Source organism: Scyliorhinus canicula, chromosome 2 (genome assembly GCF_902713615.1).
Source record: "Scyliorhinus canicula chromosome 2, sScyCan1.1, whole genome shotgun sequence".
Taxonomy (NCBI): Eukaryota; Metazoa; Chordata; class Chondrichthyes; order Carcharhiniformes; family Scyliorhinidae; genus Scyliorhinus; species Scyliorhinus canicula.
In genome coordinates, this window is record NC_052147.1 from 208748492 (window position 1) to 208770366 (window position 21875).

The 21875-nt window shown below is 46.0% G+C and overlaps 1 protein-coding gene across 5 annotated transcripts in view; it reads left to right on the forward strand.

The window, feature by feature from the left end:
* The window catches only part of myo3b (myosin IIIB), an 881575-nt gene that overhangs the window by 314640 nt on the left and 545060 nt on the right, over positions 1-21875 (forward strand). For all 5 annotated transcript variants that reach the window (XM_038789471.1, XM_038789472.1, XM_038789473.1 and 2 more), the window contains one exon: positions 17626-17740. In XM_038789471.1, the coding sequence (XP_038645399.1) occupies positions 17626-17740 (115 nt within the window). The remainder of the gene's footprint in view (positions 1-17625; positions 17741-21875) is intronic.

A 21875-nucleotide genomic window follows, 5' to 3' on the forward strand; every position in this document is an offset into this window, starting at 1 on the left:
CCCAAATACAATATTTTATAGGTAACCCTTACCAACTTTCCTAACAACATCCATAAGCCGAAAAACACTTTTTAACAAAGACAGCAGGTTTAAATTCTCTACAGAAACAGATATTACTTTGAAATCATCAATGAGCTGAAGACATTCTTTAGCTTGTAGAGAGAAAGATCAATACACACATCTCCTTGGTTCACATGCAGCTCTCCAATTGAAAGCGAAACTAAACACAGAGTCAAAACCAGCTTTCAGCACAAAACAAAGTAAAAAGCAGAGCAGAGCCCAGCTCCACCCACACACTGACATCATTGCAGTTATTTGATAAACACCCAGTTCTTAAAGGTACACCCACCTGACAGTTGGAAGTGTGAGCTTAAGTGGGGTGCTCTTTCCAAGGGCTGGTGCCAGACTCGATAGGTTGAATGGCCTTCTTCTGCACTGTAAATTCTATGAATATCTATTCTATGAATTCTCCAGGTTCAACTTATAGCCCGAAAAGGAGTCAAAATTCATAATTTTGTCCATAGAAGAAACTGGGACCATAACATATAGAAGCACCCTATGCTCCCCCCTGTCCGCCCCCTCCCCCCGCTTTATCCCCCACCATCAACCCGAAGACCCCAGTACTAGCGCTAAAGGTTCTATCATTTGCATGAACAAGAATGGAGGAATTGGCACCCCTGCCTTGTACCCCTACCCAGTAGAAAACATCCCAAACTCAACGCATTAATGTTGTACGGAGTTTTATACAACAGCTGAACCCATGAGATAGACTTCTGCCCAACTCCAAATATCCCAAACACTCAAAAAAGTATTCGCACACCACCCTGCCGAACGCTTTCTCAGAATCCATAGCTATGATCACCTCTGGTTCAGGGGCTGGAGAAGGGGAGAGGACAAAGTTCAGACCTGTCATTTTTAGCCGATAGCTGTCCCCTTCACAAAATCTATCTGGTCCTCTGTAAGTACCTCCGAGACGCAGCACTCCAATCGCAGCACCAGAACCTCAGATAATAGCTTGGCGCCCACGTTCAAAAGAGAGATGGTGAGGAGCAGACAATGATGAGGAGCACTCTGAATGTAGATCAGCCCCAGCTGCCAATTTTCTCACTTTCTCTTCTCTCCTGCTCCCCACCCCACCCCCCACCCGATCCCCCAACATTGCGGCATCGGGGCTTTGGTGTCCCCACTCACCACCGTACTACCTGGCATCAAATCTCCCAGCCCTCCCCCTTCAAGGATCATTGACATTGGGACCCTTTTAATGGGCCTCCCTACAGGCCCCCCACTTCCCGCTGGCATCAGCACTCCCACAATCGGCGACACCAGCAAGCCTGGTGACTGTAGTTATTGAGCAGCCAAGGGTCAAAGGCTTCGGGTGTTTCTCTAAAAATGATTTATTAATTTTGGTTGTGTTGTGACTCTGGGCAATTGACCTCGCACTATCCCATGTGGTTGCAACAGTACTTGGATGCATATATTGAATATCACACCCCATTGACATTTACAAGCCTCTTGATTGACTGTTGAAGATTATCTCAAAGGAGCACTTCTTTGCCTTTATAGCACTTCATGGTCCATTAACACTGAAGTTCTTCCTTGTTTGAGCAGGTGTCCTGTCTGACCGCATTTTATCCATTGCATGTTTTTTTCTACTCTGAAGTGCTTCCAGTTCTCTGTCTGACAGTAATTTGTTTAGACTGGATCTTTTTCAGCCTCTGATGCCTGAACAGCATGCCTGCCCTGGGGGCATTTGTCAACCATAGAAGCAGCTGGCACCATTCAGAAATTAAAGTGCAAGGGTTCCTCAGTGAGGTTATATAGATATGGAGATAGATATGAAACTCAGGGAGAAAAACTGTGAGGTTTTAGAGCAAATTGTCATAGGGAATGACAAGGTGTGGAGGTGCTATAGACTTATAAGTGGACAAATCTCCAGGTCCAGCTGAATTGTGTCCCATTTGTTGTAGGAGGCAAGGGCGGAGATTTCAGGAGCTTTGAACCAAATTTGTAATTCCTTTCTTGCCACAGAGGAGGTGCCAGAGGATTGGAGAACAGCTAATGTGGTCTCACTATTTAGGAAATTCAGGGAGTTAGGAGTTAAACTAAAAAGTAGGACCTCAAAGGTAGTAATCTCAGGATTGCTACCAGTGCTACGAGCTAGTCAGAGTAGGAATGTCAGGATAGATAGGATGAATACGTGGCTCGAAAGATGGTGCAAGAGGGAGGGATTCAAATTCCTGGTGCATTGGGACCGGTTCTGGGGGAGGTGGGACCAGTACAAACCGGACGGTCTGCAACTGGGCAGGACTGGAACTGATGTCCGAGGGGGGGTGTTTGCTAGAGCTGTTGGGGAGGGTTTAAACTAATGTGGCAGGGGGATGGGAACCGATGCAGGAAGTTGGAAGGTAGTAAAACAGGGACAGAAGCAAAAGGAAGTAAGGGGGAAAGTGCAAGACAGAAAAGACACAGTCAAAAATCAAAAAGGGCGACAGTACAAGGTACAGTGACTGAGGGGAGCTCAGTGAATAGGCCCAGTAGTACTAAAAGGAGTAAAACTGGAGATGTTAAGATTCAAAACAGAGATTAAAAAAACAACATAAGTGTACTTTACCTGAATGCTCGTAGTATTCGGAATAAAGTAAATGGGTTGATGGCGCAAATCATCGTGAATGGCTATGATTTAGTGGCCATTACTGAAACATGGTTAAAGGATGGTCACGACTGGGAGTTAAATATCCGAGGGTATCAAACTATTCGGAAGGACAGAGTGGATGGTAAGGGACGTGGTGTAGCTCTGTTAATTAAGGATGACATCTGGGCAATAGTTAGGGATGATATCGGTGCTATGGAGGATAAGGTTGAATCCATTTGGGTGGAAATCAGGAATAGTAAAGCGAAAAAGTCACTGATAGGAGTAGTCTATCGGCCACCAAATAGTAACCTTATGGTGGGGCAGGCAATAAACAAAGAGATAACTGATGCATGTAGAAATGGTACAGCAGTTATCATGGGGGATTTTAATCTACATGTCGATTGGTTTAACCAGGTCGGTCAAGGCAACCTTGAGGAGGAGTTTATAGAATGTATCCGCGATAGTTTCCTAGAACAGTATGCAATGGAACCTACGAGGGAACAAGCGGTCCTAGATCTTGTCCTGTGTAATGAAACAGGATTGATTCATGATCTCATAGTTAGGGATCCTCTCGGAAGGAGTGATCACAATATGGTGGAATTTAAAATACAGATGGAGGGTGAGAAGATCAAATCAAATACTAGTCTTTTGTGTTTAAACAAAGGAGATTACAATGGGATGAGAGAAAAACTAGCTAAGGTAGACTGGGAGCAAAGACTTTATGGTGGAACAGTTGAGGGACAGTGGAGAACCTTCCAAGCGATTTTTCTCAGTGCTCAGCAAAGGTATATACCCACAAAAAGGAAGGACGGTAGAAAGAGGGAAAATCGACCGTGGATATCTAAGGAAATAAGGGAGAGTATCAAATTGAAGGAAAGAGCATACAAAGTGGCAAAGATTGGTGGGAGACCAGAGGGCTGGGAAATATTTAAGGGGCAACAGAAAGCTACTAAAAAAGCTATAAAGAAGAGTAAGATAGAATATGAGAGTAAACTTGCTCAGAATATAAAAGCAGACAGCAAAAGTTTTTACAAATATATAAAGCAAAAAAGAGTGGCTAAGGTAAATATAGGCCCTTTAGAGGATGAGAAGGGAGTTTTAATAATGGGAGATGAGGAAATGGCTGAGGAACTGAACAGGTTTTTTGGGTCGGTCTTCACAGTGGAAGACACAAATAACATGCCAGTGACTGATAGAAATTAGGTTATGACAGGTGATGACCTTGAGAGGATTGTGATCACTACGGAGGTAGTGATGGGCAAGCTAATGGGGCTAAAGGTAGACAAGTCTCCTGGCCCTGATGGAATGCATCCCAGAGTGCTAAAAGAGATGGCTAGGGAAATTGCAGATGCACTAGTGATGATTTACCAAAATTCACTAGACTCTGGGGTGGTCCCCGTGGATTGGAAATTAGCAAATGTGACACCACTGTTTAAAAAAGGATGTAGGCAGAGAGCAGGAAATTATAAGCCAGTGAGCTTAACGTCGGTAGTAGGGAAGATGCTGGAATCTATCATCAAGGAAGAAATAGCGAGGCATCTGGATAGAAATTGTCCCATTGTGCAGATGCAGCATGGGTTCATAAAGGGCAGGTCGTGCCTAACTAATTTAGTGCAATTTTTTGAGGACATTACCAGTGCAGTGGATAACGGGGAGCCAATAGATGTGGTATATCTGGATTTCCAGAAAGCTTTTGATAAGGTGCCACAAAAAGGCTGCTGCATAAGATAAAGATGCATGGCATTAAGGGTAAAGTAGTAGCATGGATAGAGGATTGGTTAATGAATAGAAAGCAAAGAGTGGGGATAAATGGGTGTTTCTCTGGTTGGCAATCAGTAGCTAGTGGTGTCCCTCAGGGATCTGTGTTGGGGCCACAATTGTTCACAATCAACATAGATGATTTGGAGTTGTGGACCAAGGGCAATGTGTCCAAGTTTGCAGATGACACTAAGATGAGTGGTAAAGCGAAAAGTGCAGAGGATACTGGAAGTCTGCAGAGGGATTTGGATAGGTTAAGTGAATGCGCTCGGGTCTGGCAAATGGAATATAATGTTGACAAATGTGAGGTTATCCATTTCGGTAGGAATAACAGCAAACAGGATTATTATTTAAACAATAAAATATTAAAGCATGCCGCTGTGCAGAGAGACCTGGGTGTGCCAGTGCATGAGTCACAGAAAGTTGGTTTACAGGTGCAACAGGTGATTAAGAAGGAAAATGGAATTTTGTCCTTCATTGCTAGAGGGATGGAGTTTAAGACTAGGGAGGTTATGCTGCAATTGTATAAGGTGTTAGTGCGGCCACACCTGGAGTATTGTGTTCAGTTTTGGTCTCCTTACTTGAGAAAGGACGTACTGGCACTGGAGGGTGTGCAGAGGAGATTCACAAGGTTAATCCCAGAGTTGAAGGTGTTGGATTACGAGGAGAGATTGAGTAGACTGGGACTGTACTCGTTGGAATTTAGAAGGATGAGGGGGGATCTTATAGAAACATTTAAAATTACGAAAGGAATAGATAGGATAGATGCGGGCAGGTTGTTTCCACTGGCGGGTGATAGCAGAACTCGGGGGCATAGCCTCAAAATAGATAGATTTAGGACTGAGTTTAGGAGGACTTCTTCACCCAAAGGGTTGTGAATCTATGGAATTCCTTGCCCAGTGAAGCAGTTGAGGCTCCTTCATTAAATGTTTTTAAGGTAAAGATAGGTAGTTTTTTAAAGAAAAAATGGATTAAGGGTTATGGTGTTCAGGCCGGAAAGTGGAGCTGGGTCCACAAAAGATCAGCCATGATCTCATTGAATGGCGGAGCAGGCTCAAGGGGCCAGGTGGCCTACTCCTGCTCCTAGTTCTTATGTTCTTATGTTCTTATAAAAGGTTGTTGAGATAAGCCAGGGAACTACAGACCAGTGAGTCGCATGTCAGTGGTAGGGAAACTATTGCAGAAAATTCTGAAGGAGAGAATCTATCTCCACTTGGAGAGGCAAGGTTTGATCAGGAATATGAGCCTGGTTTTGTCTGAGGGACGTCATGCCTAATAAATTTGACTCAATTTTTTGAGGATGTGACCGGGTGTGTAGAACAAAGAATAAAGAAAAATTACAGCACAGGGACAGGCCCTTCGGCCCTCCAAGCCTGTGCCGATCCAGATCCTCTATCTAAAACTGTCGCCTAAAAGAACAAAGAAAAAAAGATGAGTTGATGAGTTGATGTACATTATATGGATTTGAGCAAAGCCTTTGACAAGGCCCCACATGAGTGACTTATAAAGGCACATGCACATGGAATACAGGGTAACTTAATAAGGTGCATTCAAAATTGGCTTAGCTGGAGGAGACAGAGGGTGATGATAGACGGCTGATTTAGTGACTGGAAGTCAGTGTCCAGTTGCGTACCGCAGGGATCTGTTCTGGGTCCCCTATCGTTTGTCCTTTATATTATTGTACAAATGACATAGCTGACTATGTGAGGGGTAGGGTCAGTAAGATTGCGGATGACACAAAGATTGGCCGGGTGGTTAACAATGAGGTTGAGTGTCTTGGGTGACAGGAAGATATAGATGGGATGGTCAAATGGGCAGAAAAATGGGTATATGGAATTTAACCCTGAAAAGTATGAGGTGTTGCACTTTGGAAGGAGCAATTTGAAAAGGAAATATTCAATGAATGGCGCCGCACTGGGAAATCCTGAGGAACAAAGAGACCTTGGCATGCTTGTCCATATAACTCTGAAGGCAGAAGGGCAGGTTAATAGGGTGGTGAAAAAGGCATATGGGACACTTGCCTTTATCAATCGAGACATAGATTACAAAAGCAGGGTGGTCATGTTGGAGTTGTATAGAACTTTGGTGAGGCCACAGCTGCCTTGTATGGAACATAACTTAACTTAAGTTAAGTTATGAAGAGAGGTTGGATAATAGACTTGGATTGTTTTCACTGGAGCAGAGAAGACTGAGGAGTGATCTGATCAAGGTGTACAAGATTATGAGTAAGGACATGGTGGACAGGGAACAGCTGTTCCCATTAGTTGAAGGGTCAGTTAATAAGGAGCACATGTTCAAGGTGAGAGGTGGGAGGTTCAGGGGGATTTGAGGAAAAACCTTTTTACCCAGAGGGTGGTGACGGTCTGGAACGCACTGCCTGGGAGGGTGGTAGAGGTGGGTTGCCTCACATCCTTTAAAAAGTACCTGGATGAACATTTGGCATTTCTTAACATTCAAAACTATGGGCCAAGTGCTAGCAAATGGGATTAGGATTGGCAGATCAGATGCCTTTCCTGTGGCGGTGCAGGCTCAATGGGCCTCAGGGCCTTTTCTGCACTGTACTTTTCTGTGATTCTGTGAGTGAAATGCTTCTCCAAGAAACAAGCTGCTGAATTGGCTCTGCCCTCATAGAATCATCATAGAATTTACAGTGCAGAAGGAGCCCATTCGGCCCATCGAGTCTGCACCAGCTCTTGGAAAGTGCACCCTAACCAAGGGCCACACCCCCACCCTATCTCCATAGCCCAGTAACCCCACCCAACACTAAGGGCAATTTTGGACACTGTGGGCAATTTAGCATGGTCAATCCACCTAACCCGCACATCTTTGGACTGTGGGAAGAACCCGGAGCACCCGGAGGAAACCCACGCAGACACGGGGAGAATGTGTAGACTCCGCACAGACAGTGACCCAAGCCGGGAATCGAACCTGGGACCCTGGCGCTGTGAAGCAATTGTGCTAACCACTGTGCTACCGTGCTGCTCACAATGCTACTGTGCTTTCCTGTGAGAGGAGTTTAGGGCAGACTGGCTGCAGCTGTACTTTACTGTCTTATGGGGTGTTAAACATTAAAGAAAGCAAACTTCAAGGCTACACAGAACTAAAGCAACCCTCAGCTCAGGGGAGACGCCTGATCTGGACCCCAGAAGCCCAACCCGAACCCCCCCCAATTTGCGCCTGAGTGACATCCTATAGGGATGGGGTGGAGGGGGCACGGGTACAAGAGAATATTAGGCGGCCGCTGCATTTGAAATTTGCAGTGTTCAATTTCTCATGTTTTCTGGGAGAGATCTTGATCATACCAGCTGGAGTGGGCCAGGAGAATCGGGAACTGTTTTGCACACAGCCCAGATCTTGTTTGGGGCACTCCTGCAATTATCCCAACATTGCTGGATTTGGGCCAGACACAGCCAGAGAATCACCCCAAATGTTTAACTGAATGAGCAATGAAAAGTATGGAATCAGTAAAGTTCATATAACCTGTTCTTTCAGCACAATTTGTCTTCTCGTGAAAGTTATCCAACCCAATTTGTTACTGAGAGTGACAGTTGCCTCCAGCTAAATCTCCTAGACCATGAGTTGTGAAATTTCTTTAAACAAAAATAATTGCAGAAAATGCACTTGAGGTTAATTGGCATTTGAAAGAAAATGATGAGTGAACATGAGCTGACAGGATTGGAGGGACCAACGTGGGTAGCAAGGAGCAGCGACAGAAAACAAAAAGAAGATCGAGGAATGACAGATAAAGGTCAATAGTTTAGGAACTAAAGTCGCTGCTGTTTTTTTAACTAGTATCCATTTGAAAAGGTGCTTACAAAAAGTGCCCAGAATTACTCCAAAATGGAAGTCAAATAATTACATTTAAGGGCAGCATGGTGGCGCCATGGGTTAGCCCTGCCGCTTCACGGTGCCGAGGCCCCAGGATCGATCCCGGCTCTGGGTCACTGTCCATGTGGAGTTTGCACATTCTCCCCGTGTTTGCGTGGGTTTCACCCCCACAACCCAAAGATGTGCAGGCTAGGTGGATTGGCCACGCTAAATTGCCCCTTAAGTGGAAAAAAAAGATCTGGCTGGGCCACTTAAAACAGCACTGATTCCTGCTCACATCTACTAAAACTACTCACAATTCCAGGAGTGCAAAGATAATCCTTTTCCCTACTGCACATCATCTTCTTAAAATCCTCTCCTGTTTCTTCCACCATGCTCTCCAACAATAAATGCAAGGAGTTCATGGTCTTGTTTATCATTAGGATCAAACCAAGCCAATCAGCTATTGGAGGATAGTGATGAAGATTGTCAGAGAATACAACATAATATAGATAGGCTACAAAATTGGGCAGAGACATGGCAGATGGGCCGGTTTAGTTCAGTGGGCCAGACAGCTGGTTTGTAATGCAGAACAAGGCTTGCAGCGTGGGTTCAATTCCCGTACCGGCTTACCCGAACAGGTGCCGGATTGTGGCGACTAGGGGCTTTTCACAGTAACTTCATACTTGTGACAATAAAAGATTATTATTATTAGATGGAATTTAACCCGGACAAATGCGAGGTGATGCATTTTGGTAGATCCAATTCAGGTGGGAGCTATAAAATAAATGGCAGAACAATCAGGAGCATAGGGACACAGAGAGATCTGGGCGTGCAGGTCCACAGATCCTTGAAAGTGGCAGCACATGTGGAAATGGTGGTAAAGAAAGCATATGGCATGTTTGGCTTCAAAGGACGGGGTATCGAGTATGAAAGCTCAAAGATTATGTTACAGTTATATAGAACGTTGGTTGGGTCACATTTGGAATACTGTGTCCAATTCTGGTCACCACACTACCAGAAGGACGTGGAGGCTTTGGAGAGAGTACAAAAAAGGTTTACCAGGATCAACATCGAAGGCCGAAGGGCCTGTTCTGTGCTGTACAGTTCTATGTTCTATGTTGCCTGGTATGGAGGGTATAAGCTACGAGGAGAGATTGAACAAACTGGGATTGTTCTCCCCAGAGAAACAGAGGCTGAGGGGCGACCTGATAGAAGTTTAGAAAATTATTAGGGGTATAGATAGGGTGAACAGTGGGAGGCTTTTTCCCAGGGTGGTATTTAAAATTAAAAGGGAGCACAAGTTCAAGGTGAGGGGAACAGGTTCAGTGGGTATGTACGTGGAAAGTTTTTTTACACAGAGGGTTGGTGGAGGCCTGGAATGCACTGCCAAGTGAGGTGGTTGAGGCAGATACGTTAGCGACCTTTAAGATTGGCACATGAACAGATGGGGTATAGAAGGATACAGGCGGTTGGTCTAGATGGGACTTGTGATCGGTGCAGGCTTGGAGGGCCGAAGGGCCTGTTCCTGTGCTGTATTGTTCTTGCTTCTTTGTTCATTGCTGTCAAATCTATTCAAGTCGTCAGTCGAAGGCTGCAGTCGGAAGAGTGAGTGGTGGGCTGCATACACCTTTTGTTCCTTGGGAATTTTGGGCGTTTTTGAGCAGTCCCAGCTGAATGGCCAATCAATCTGGGCTTGATCACCCTGTTCGATCCCAACCAATTGAGGGTGGCCACCTTGATGGCTGGGCGGGTCCCGGCCAGTCATGGCCATTAAATTCCGAGGCACATAGGCCTTCCCAAATAAGCAAAACAGACGCAACCAAGTCTGCCATTTATTGTTAGTTTCTACCTGGAGTCCATTGTCCCAAGATGGCCTTTGAACGGCCTTTTTCCTGTGTCAGTTTCTGCAAAAGTCTGAACTGCAGCTTTTGTATATTTGCAGGCTGCAGCCTGTCTGTATTCTGCCTTTAACCTAATTTCCCATCGATCTTTGCGGGCGGCCATGTTACATGGCCACAGTGGAGATAAGGGTCTCACCAGGGAAACAACCAGGGTGTGAGAGGATTGGGGGATCAAAAGTGCAGAAATGCACTAGTGTGCCAAAGTCAAAGTGAGATAATTGGGATTTTGACAGTGCAGTTGTAAACAAATTGGGAAATATTTTTTTCCAAGGATGGATGCGGAACGAGGAAAGGTAGAACATAGAAAGGGGATGTGGGTGGAGAATGATACAAGGAGGTGATCAGAGATGGTCTTTGTGTAATTGATATGACAGGACAAACAAGACCACTTGAGATGTCAAGGTCAAGGGTGTGACCTTGGGGGTTTACATGAAGGGAGAAATGTAATGAGGATAAAAGGGCAGTGAAATTCGAAGAAAAGAGAGCATGATCAGTCGAGATGAATATTGAAATCCGAGGATAAGAAGCCATTAGATGGAGAGGCTGAGGTAGGAAAGCAGTAACGATATCTTGGTGAGAAAATTTACGTGGTATGTAGGAGGGTGGTAGAGAACAAACATTTTGAAAAAAAGTAAAGAGTGTGACATCCTCAAAGGTGAAAATAGTGGCAGAGTAGGAGCCAAGGCGTGATCTGATGATATGCATCACATCACCACAATGGTCTTAACAGGGCAAGTGGTGGAAGGTGCAGCCTGGTGAGGAGGCTTGAATTACAGGAAAGGTGTCATCATTCCTTAGTTAGGCCATGATGTTGATGCAGTCATTCACAATAAATTCATGGATACCAAGGACCTTGTTCACAAGTAAATTGACATTTTGTAGGGAGATGAGTAGTGAGAGTGATTCCACTGGTAGAGTGTGCAGAATCAGCAGTGGGATGGATGTGTTGGACAGAAAGGAGATTGGCAAGTTTAACCCCAGCAGGGTGGCACGGTAGCACAGTGGTTAGCACTGTTGCTTCACAGCACCAGGGTCCCAGGTTCGATTCCCGCTTGGGTCACTGTTTATGCGGAGTCTGCACATTCTCCCCGTGTCTGCGTAGGTTTCCTCCGGGTGCTCCGGTTTTCTCCCACACTCCAAAGATGTGCAGATTAGATGGATTGACTATGCTAAATTGCAAAAACGGTTAGGTAGGGTTACTGTGTTTCGGGGATAGGGTGGACTTAGGTAGGGTGCCCTTTCCAATGACCGGTGCAGGCTTGATGGGCCGAATGGCCTCCTTCTGCATTGTAAATTCTATGATTCAGATACATTGAACGGGAACTCCGTGAGACCGTGAGATGCGCAATTGAGGTTGCAGCTTGTAACAAGCCAGCACTATGTGCTTTTACTGAACCCATTGGAGGATGCCAAGAGAGCGACAGAGGGAAGTTGTAGGTTTATCTAAGAGGGAGGCGGGTGGCACAATGATTAGCACTGTTATCTCACGGCACCGAGGACCCGGGCTTGATCCCTGCCCCGGATCACTGTCCATGTGGAGTTTGCACATTCTCGCGTGTCTGCGTGGGTCTCACCCCCACAATACAAAAGATGCACAGGGCAGGTGGAATGGCCACACTAAATTGCCCCTTAATTGGAAAAAAAATAATTGGATACTTAAGAAAACAATTTTTTTTTTAGAAGGGGGAGCCGAGCCTGGGACAGCAGCAAGAAACATTAAGGGTAGTGAAATGGGAGGGCAGAGTACCTTAGAGTGGAGAAATGGAAGGAGCGTGATGATAGGAGGGCGAATCATAGAGGTCTACAACACAGAAAAGGTCCTACAGCCGGTCAAATGCAAGCACCTAAGTATTATAATTCCATTTTCCACAGGTCCATAGCCTTGTGTGCGTTGACATCACAAGTGCACATCGAAATACTAAAATGTTATGAGGTTCTCTGCCTCCTCCAACTTTTCAGACAGAGTTCCAGACTCTGTGGGTGAAAATGCTTTTCCTCATATCCCCTCTTCAAACTCCTGCCCGTTACCTTAAATCTATGCCCCCATTGATCCCTCCACCAAGGGGAAAAGTTTCTTCCTGTCTACTCTATCTATACCCCTCATAATTTTATACATCTCAATCATGTCCCCCTTCAGTCTCCTCTGCTCCAAGGAAAACAACCCCAGTCTATCCAATCTCCCTTCATAGCTAAAATTCTTCAACCCAGGCAACATCCTGGTAAATGTCCTCTGCAGCCTGTCCAATGCTATCACATCCCTCCTATAATGTTGATTCCAGAACAACACACAATATTCTAGCTGTGGCCTAACTAACGTTTTGTAAAGTTCCAGCATAACCTCACTGCTCTTAAATTCTATGCCTTAGCTAATAAAGGCAAGCATACCATATGCAGTCTTAACCACTGCAGCTATCTGCCCTGCTATCTTAAGGGACTTGTGTTGGGCAGCATGGTAGCATGGTGGTTAGCATAAATGCTTCACAGCTCCAGGGTCCCAGGTTCGATTCCCGGCTGGGTCACTGTCTGTGCGGAGTCTGCACGTCCTCCCCGTGTGTGCGTGGGTTTCCTCCGGGTGCTCCGGTTTCCTCCCACAGTCCAAAGATGTGTGGGTTAGGTGGATTGGCCATGCTAAATTGCCCGTAGTGTCCTAAAAAGTAAGGTTAAGGGAAGGGGGGGGGTTGTTGGGTTACGGGTATAGGGTGGATACGTGGGTTTAAGTAGGTTGATCATGGCTCTGCACAACATCGAGGGTCGAAGGGCCTGTTCTGTGCTGTACTGTTCTATGTTATAAATGCACACCAAGGTCCCTCTAGTGTCCTAAAAAGTAAGGTTAAGGGAAGGGGGGGGGGGGGGGGGGGGGGGGGGTTGGGTTACGGGTATAGGGTGGATACGTGGGTTTAAGTAGGTTGATCATGGCTCGGCACAACATCGAGGGTCGAAGGGCCTGTTCTGTGCTGTACTGTTCTATGTTATAAATGCACACCAAGGTCCCTCTGATCCTCAGTGCTTCCCAATGCTCTGCTGTTTATCATGTATTCCCTTGCCTTGTTTGTTCTGCCCAAGTACATCGTCTCACACTTATCCGGATTGAATTCCATTTGCCACTGGTCAGCTCATTTGACCAGCCTGTCTATATCCTCCTGTAATCTAACGCAACCCTCACTATTTACCACCCCACTTATTTTGATATCATCCACAAACTTACTGATCAACCCTCCTACATTCATGTTTAAATCATTTATATGAACCACAAACAACAAGGTCCCCAACACTGACCCCTGAGGGGCACAAGAGTAGAAAGAGGACTGTGGTAAAACCAAGGTTTACAAGGGAAATTAGAGCTAGTAGATTCAAAGAAGAGGCATACAAATTAGCAAGAAAAAGCAATAGATCTGAGGACTGGGGACAGTTTAAAATTCAGCAAAGGCAAACCAAGGGATTGATTAAGAAGGGGAAAATACAATATGAAAGTAAGCAAAATGGCAATATAAAAACTGACTGTAAAACTTTCTACAGGTATGTAAAGAGACAAAGATTGATTAAAACTAATGTAGGCCCTGTTGTGTTCTGTGACCTTGTCTTTGCAATGATTCATACAGAACTGCTGGTGACTCAACTAGAATGATGGCTCATTGGTTTACACGTGGTAAGGTAACAATCAGAATGCTATGCAGACTGAGTTACTATTTGAGTTGCATAGACTCTCCTGGAACTACCCTTATGTGCGACTGTCCTAGTATACGCCTCACACCTTCTGGCGAGAGCCGGATGGCACATGACTGATGTCTGATGCCACCTGCTGGTTGGAGGTCGCATTGCTAAGTGTATACAATATTATTCACAGGCATATCACCACGGTCCCCTCGGTTAGAAATGGGGGAGTTCATAACGGGGAACAAAGAAATGGCCGAGGAACTAAATTCATACTTTGCTTCTGTCTTCACAAAAGAAGGCATGAATAATGTGCTGGAAATTCTGAGAAACACAAGTTTTAGTGAGGAGCTGAAGGAAATTAGTATTAGTAAAGAAATGGTTTGGGGGAAATTAATGGGATTGAAGGCGGACAAATCTCCAGAGCCTGATAATCTTCATCCCAGAGTACTTAAGGAAGTGGCTCTAGAAATAGAAGATCCATTGATGGTCATTTTCCAAAATCCTTTGGACTCTGGAATGGTTCCTACAGATTGGAGGGTATCTAATATAACACCGCTATTCAAAAAGGGAGGTAGAGAGAAAACATGGAATTCTAGACCAGTGAGCCTAACATCGGTAGAAGGGAAGGTGCTAGAGTCCATTATAAAGGATTTCATAGTGCAACATTTGGAAAGCAGTGGTATAATCAGACAAAGTCAGCATGGATTTACGAAAGGGAAATCATGCTTGACAAATCTACCAGAATTCTTTGAAGATAACTAGTAGAGTTGACCAGGGAAACCCGATGAATGTGGTTTATTTAGACTTTCAGAAGGCTTTCAACAAGGACTCACACAACAGATTACTATGTAAAGTTAAAGCGCAAGGGATTGCGGGTAGTGTCTTGAGATGGATAGAAACCTGATTAGCAGACAGGAAGCAAAAAGTTGGAATAAATGGGTAATTTTCTGACTGGCAGGCGGTGACTCGTGGGATTTGTGCGAGGACCCCAATTGTTCACATTATATATTCATTATTTGGACGAGGGAACAAATTGTATTATCTCCAAATTTGCAGATGATACAAAGTTGGGTGGGAGGGTGAGACATGAGGAGGTGCAGAGATGCTTCAGGGGGGTTAGGACAGGCTGAGTGAGTGGGCATATGGATGGCAGATGCAGTATAATGTGGATAAATGTGAGGTTTTCCACTTCGGTAGCAAAAATAGGAAGGTAGATTATTGTTTGAATGGGTGTAAATTGAGAGAGGTGGATACTCAGCGAGACCTTGGTGTCCTCGTGCATCAGTCACTGAAAGTAAGCGCGCACGTACAGCAGGCAGTAAAGAAGGAAAATTGTATGTTGGCCTTTGTAGCAAGAGGATTTGAGTGTAGGAATAGGGATGTTTTACTGCAATTGTATAGGGCATTGGTGTATTGTGTGCAGTTTTGGTGTCCTTATCTGAGGAAGGGTGTTCTTGCTATGGAGGGAGGTCCAGCGAAGGTTTGCCAGGCTGATTCCTGGGCTGATGGGATTGTCATATGAGGAGAGACTAAGTCAGTTAGGATTATATTCATTGGAGTTCAGAAGACTGAGAGGGGATATAGAATTCTAACAGGATTAGACCGGGTAGATTCGGAAAGAATATTCCCAATGTTCTGGGGGTCCCATTCAGCCAAGTAGCACTGGAACACTGAGGTGGCCTACGTTTTTAGGCCTCAAAACCAATGCTCCGGAAACTGGATTAAACCAGTTGCACAGTTAACCAGCTGCAGCTGAGAATGACTCAGCTGATTCAGCAAAGTAGAGGAAGTTCTCGGAGATGTAAAAATAAATGAATGTTTTAACAAAAGCAAAAGTGGAAATACAGTGATGGGCTGGGGTCTGGAATGGCAGCCAAAATAGCAGCACACAAATGGACTCTGAAAGCTCAAGTTACATGGGCTTGATTGTGTAAAAATTAGGTTGCGTAAAAACCTGATGATAGTAAATAGGAAAAAGGAACGAGATGGATGATAACAGGAAGCAGTCCATACTTAAAATTGGAAGTCCCATGTGGGATAACAATGTCACTTGGGGTGGTGTCATGTTGCCCAACTTTAGAGACTGGCATGTCGATTGAAGGCTGGAGACATTTTGAGGTTAGAGTATTGGAGAACATACTGAAGAAGGCAATTTTGTGAGAATGAGGATGAAAGGAGTATACAGAGTCTGTTGCTGCATTGGAAAGATAATGGCAAAGTTGGAGAACACCACAAAATCAAGAAGCAGCAGAGGTTTGCTCTTCAGAGCAAGTGAGTGATTTGTAGACCATGGACAAACTGAAGCTGAAAAATCTGTAGAATCAATGGATAATTATGGTTGTGAGACAGATGTATTTATCTACCTGAAGGATAGAACTCCACAACTATCATTTACCAGGCCAGCATGTTTTAACCACGATGGAGCTAATTTGGACATGCTCTATATATTTCTGCACTGCAGTTTAATTACTAAATGGAGCCCTTCATGCAAGATGGAACCTGACTATAATCTCGGCATAGATTATCTAACACACTTTAAAGAAATTAGAGAATTTGGTGAGGTAAGACATAACAATAGTATCATGTACTAGGTGGGTGTCCTCCGATTCCATATTGTAAAATTTTTGCTTGTCATATTGCTCCATATTTATTGCTCCCCCATGCTAAAACTTCATACAACTTTGCAGCTGTATCCTTGTGTCTCATGTATTCTCATAGCAGGGGTATATGATGGTCCCCTACACTTTATAAAAGACATAATCATAGAATCTCTACAGTGCAGAAGGAGGCCATTTGGCTTATCGAGTTTGCACCTGCCTTTGAAACAGCAGCTTGACTCAGTTCAAGCCCCACACCATCCCCATAACCCCACCTAGGGCCAATTTAGCTTAGCCAATCCACCTAACCTGCACATCTTTGGACTGTAGTGTGGGTGGCATTAGGTAGCATTGTTGTGTTATTCTATTCACATGCACAGTAGGTGAGCAGATATTGCAATGCTGGAAAAGAATGAGGGAAGGTTGAGGGCAGTGGTAACCTTGCTAATCACAGGGAGTTCTGTCCCTATGCACCATGTTGTTTGAGGTGTTCTTGTTACATATGGAAAAGCATTGCCCTCTTGACCTGGAACATGCTGAGACAATTGTCCTCTGTCATTGACAATTAGTTGTATCAAGATCAGCAGATATTCTCTGGTGCCTACTGAACTCCCTAACCTTTCATTTTGTACTACCTCAACAGTGAAACACTGCGGGAACTTTAAAATCACACTCACCATAAGGGGTAAACACTCCACACTCCAATTATCTTTTACAAAATTAGATGCTAATAACAAATTCAGAAATATGGATACGTTTCCAATAAAAACACCGGTGTTTAAAAATATGCTGGAAACAGTGGAGAGATGAAAATACGAAGCAATCAAAGAGCTCCTTAACCTTTGGAATTTATCTTCCTGCCATTTCAAAGCCACGGAGAGCAAATCGGAAGCAAGTACTAAAAATTGCATTCGGTGTTCTTTTAAGAAATACAAAAGACTATTGAAGTAAGGCACAAATTAAATGCAAGTATTTCAGCTCAGAACGTGGACCAGTGTTGAATTGCAGTCCAGTAGGAATGTAGTTCACCACATACTGTCCCAATTCTGTGCTCCTTCTGCGTTGGTTGCACAGCTGTCATCCTAGGACTTGTAATATATTCATTAAATATTTTGGTCGATGCAAGTCAGGTATACTGCTTTGAAATTAGCTGCGTATAAAAAAAGGACTGTCTAATTGTTTGCTTTGCACTTAATTTTTAGTTGCATTGTAAGATTTGAATATTTTCAAAATTAAGATTCTGTGCTAGCATGGTTCTTTTGTGCTTGAGTAGGTATATTGATAACGAAAAAGACACAATTATGCAGGACATCTTAACCAACAGCTCATACAGAGAGCAATTTGAAGCCATTCAGCATTGTTTCAGAATCATTGGATTTACTGATGAGGTGGGTAAAACTAAAGCTGGCCCAGTGTATTATCACATTATTTCAAATTATGATTTTTGGCATTAACAGTTGCTAAAATGTGCATCATACATTTAAAAAGTAATATCTCATTAAATGTTATGACCACATGAGGGGGGTGGGGGGAAATTATGACTTCCCTGTTCTACCACTCCAACCCTGATTTTAACAGGATTTGTTGAAGAATTTAGAAGGGTAAAGGAATTTTACTCAATGTCTGTGTTTAACCATTTACCTACTGATTGCAAAGAAATGAGCCTTACAGGCTAGGCTATCTTGAAGTTTAACATAAAAATGAGTGGGCTTCGAGTAATGGTTATGAGGGGCGAAATTTTCCGGGGACCGACGTGACGCCCATTTCCGGCGGTAAAAAGCGGTGCGGATGACTCCGGCGTCGGGACCTTCTTTTAAGCCGGTAATCTCCCTTCCCGAAAGGGCCAGCAGCGGACTGACGTGATACGCGTCAGTTTCACCAGCTGCGGAAGTGGCGAGTCCTGGCGTTTGTGTGGTGGGGAGAGAGAGACCCGGCGTTGTTGGGGGGGGGGGGGGGGGAGGAGGAGGAAGAGAGACCCGGCGTTGTGGGGAGGGAGAGGGGGAGAGGGAGGGAGGGAGGGGGGAGAGGGAGGGAGGGAGGGAGGGGGGCGGTTACGGCGTTGAGTTGAGGGGAGAAGGGGGTTACCTGCGTTGAGAGGAGAGGGGGGGGGTACCGGCGTTGAGAGAGGGGGGGGCGGCGTTGGAGGGGGTAGTGGTGGTGAGGGGGGGTTGGGGTAGGGGGCAGCGGCGTGCAGGGGAGGGGGCGACGGATGGCCGGTGCCAACACACCGTCGTCCCCTCTGCACGCCGCTGCCCCCTACCCCAACCCCCCCTCACCACCCCTACCCCCTCCAACGCCCCTACCCCCTCACCACCCCTACCCCCTCACCACCCCTACCCCCTCACCACCCCTACCCCCTCCAACGCCCCTACCCCCTCCCCCCTCCCCACCACCCCTACCCCCCTCCCCACGACCCCTACCCCCCTCCCCACCACCCCTACCCCCCCCAACGCCGCAACCCCCCCCCCCGCACTCGCAACCCCCCCCGCACTCGCAACCCCCCCCGCACTCGCAACCCCCCCGCACTCGCAACCCCCCCCCCCCCCCCCGCACTCGCAACCCCCCCCCCCGCACTCGCCCTCGGACACTGAACGGTGTCAACCATCATCAATGGTTGACGCCGTTTTAAAGCTACTCTTTTTTCGCCGACGTGACCCATGGCCACGTCGGCGGGACTTCGGCCCATCCGGGCCGGAGATTTGTTGAAAGAAAAATATAATGAAATCCCGCCGGCGCCAGCTGTTTTCAGAGGCTGCCGGCGGGATTTGCACAACGCCGGTTTTTGGCCGGTCGGAGAATAAAAAAACCTGTGGGAGCGGGATTAACGCCGCTGCCAGCCGATTCTCCGACCCTGCGTGGGGTCGGAGAATTTTGCCCCTGGTGAGCAGTCACACATGAGGTGGCTCCTGCCTGGGGAGTTCATTTTTGGCCCTTTTGACCCATTTATCAGGTTGTTTAGGAAGAAATTGGTACAGAGTGACAGAATTAGGTTCCCCTCTGTCGAGTGATGCCTAAGGGGTACAATACTCGGAATAAATTGAGCAAGGGATCTTCGTCTAATTTGGAAGTCTCCCGAAGTCTCCAGAACCTCAGAAATAGAGAAAATGGCTGAGCTCTCCGTGGCATCATTGCCCACCTAGTGGACAACCGAGAAGTTGGTGCAATTCCCATTGAGAAAATTCAAGAAACCGAGGCAAGCCGTTGCTGATGACTTGAGGAAGATGATTGAGTGGGCCGTGGCATCCATTTGTGTGACCTTGTACAGGTTGGATCAGTGGCTGGAGGTACAGGGGACAACAATTAAGAAGGTGGAGGAGGCACTCAATGATCACAGTGATCGGATTGTCTTCAGACTTCAGAATTGAAGGACCATTGGTCTGCCAAAGGGCCTGGAGGTACAAGTGCCACTGACTATGTATCTAAGATGTTTGAGACGTTGGTGAGGGAGGGGATCTTCTTGACCCTTCCTGAGTTGGATCGGGCCCATCAATTGCTGAGACAAGCCTAGATTCGGGGGACCACCATGGGCGAAAATTGTCTGGCTCCACAGGTACCTGGATAAGGATCAAGTCCTGAGATGGGTGAAGGACACTCACGATTGTAGATGGGAGGACCATCCCATCCGATATATCAAGATGTCTGGGCAGAGTTGGCAAGAAGGCGCGCAGCATTCAGGAAGGCCAAGGCTGGCCTCTGCAGAAGCAATGTACCTTTTGGGATGATGTACCCGGTCCGTCTTTGTGTTACTTTCAGAGACAGATAATTATTTCAATGCGCTGGAGGGGGGGCGAATTACTTTGTTAATAAATTTGGATTGTGGGGGGGGGGGGGGGGGGGGGGACTGAAGGCTTTGAGGACTAGGATCCTTTTTGTTTGGACATTCTTGTGTTGTCATGTAGTCTTTTAAAATTGTTTTTGCTTTGTTGTATGTGGGATGGTTGTAAAGTAGTGGGAGGGTGTGTTGTTGTGATAGAATTTGCTAGTTTGGGGATGTTTATGATATTGTTGGAACTGGTGGAGGGAGGGTTTTCCGTGTGGGTTTCCATTTTCTTCCTATGAAGTTTAAAGTTAATTTTGGTTTGGGTTGTAGATTCATGGTGTGGCAGGGCTTTGTTTTCACCCTAGGTGGGGGCCACCTGGCTAGCAGGTTCGCTAGTTAACGGGAGCAGAGTGGGGAAGATGGCTGCAGCTGGCTACCTACAGGGGGTTCTTTTTATTATCGTAATGAGCTTAGGTTTCAGGTGTTTGTTTTGTTGGGGTGGGGAGGGTGGGCTTTGGGTTTCAGTGGGCTGTTTGTTTGGTGTTCAGGGCGGTAGAGCTGAGTGGGAGAGTATTAGAGGAGTTGGAGGGGAGTCGTTTGCTGACGGTGCAGGTTCCTTTGTTTGAACTGGTTTGATGGGGTGATGGTGGCCATCTTGGAGGGGCCTGGAGCTGGCATAAGTCGTGGTCCTGCCGGATTGACTCTCAGGAGGAATATGGTTGATTCTGGGAGAGAGGGTGGCGCAGGCCCCTGTCCGATTGGTCACGTGGAATGTGAGGGGGTTAAATGGACCAGTTTAAAAAGTCTTGGGCTTTTGCCCATTTGAAAAGTTTGAGGGCTGATATGGTCTTTCTACAAGAGACCCATTTAAGAGTTAGGGATCAGACAAGCCTGCGGAAGGGATGAGTTGGACAAACATTTCATTCTAACTTTGATGGCAGGACTCGGGGGATTAATAAGAAGATTAATCAGAGGTTGGCTTTTTCAACAATCAACATTATAGCAGACTCGGGACAGAGGCATGTAATAGTAAGTGGGGTGTTAGTCAGTGATTTTGGTTAATCACCAAAATGGGATGACACTGATTTTATTCAGAGGGTGCTGGTGGCTATTCCTGATCTCGATATGCATCAGATAATGATGGGGCGGGGATTGTGTGTTGGACCCTCGGCTGGACAGGTCGAGCCCCAAGTCCTTCATTATATCGGGCGTGGCAAAGTTTGTGTTCATAGGGGCGGCAGACCCGTGGACATTTCAACATCCGAGTGATAAGGAGTTTTCTTTCTTTTCCCATATTCATCGGGTTTGTGATCGGGCGTGTATGCCCAATGCGACCAATTATTTTTAATATGTTTGTGGCCATTTTGAAGGCCGCTTGCAGCCGGCGTTATTAAAAGCCAGCTGCTGCGGCTGATTCGCACGATCGGGAACGCCGTGAAGGATGGCTCCGCGACCCTGCCGACACCCGGCTGTGACCCACTGTGGGTTGCGCCCCCGAGTTTGAAGAACACTGGACTACATGATGACATCAATAAGTTCCATCCCACCATCAGACTCACCGTGGACTACTCTCCAAAATCGTTTGCGTTCTTGGACACACTCATCTCTATCAAGGACGGTCACCTGAGCACTTCGCTTTACCGCAAGCCCACGGATAACCTCCACTTCCCCAGCTTCCACCCTGAACACATTAAAGAAGCCATCCCCTATGGACAAGCCCTCCATATACACAGGATCTGCTCAGACGAGGAGGAACATAACAG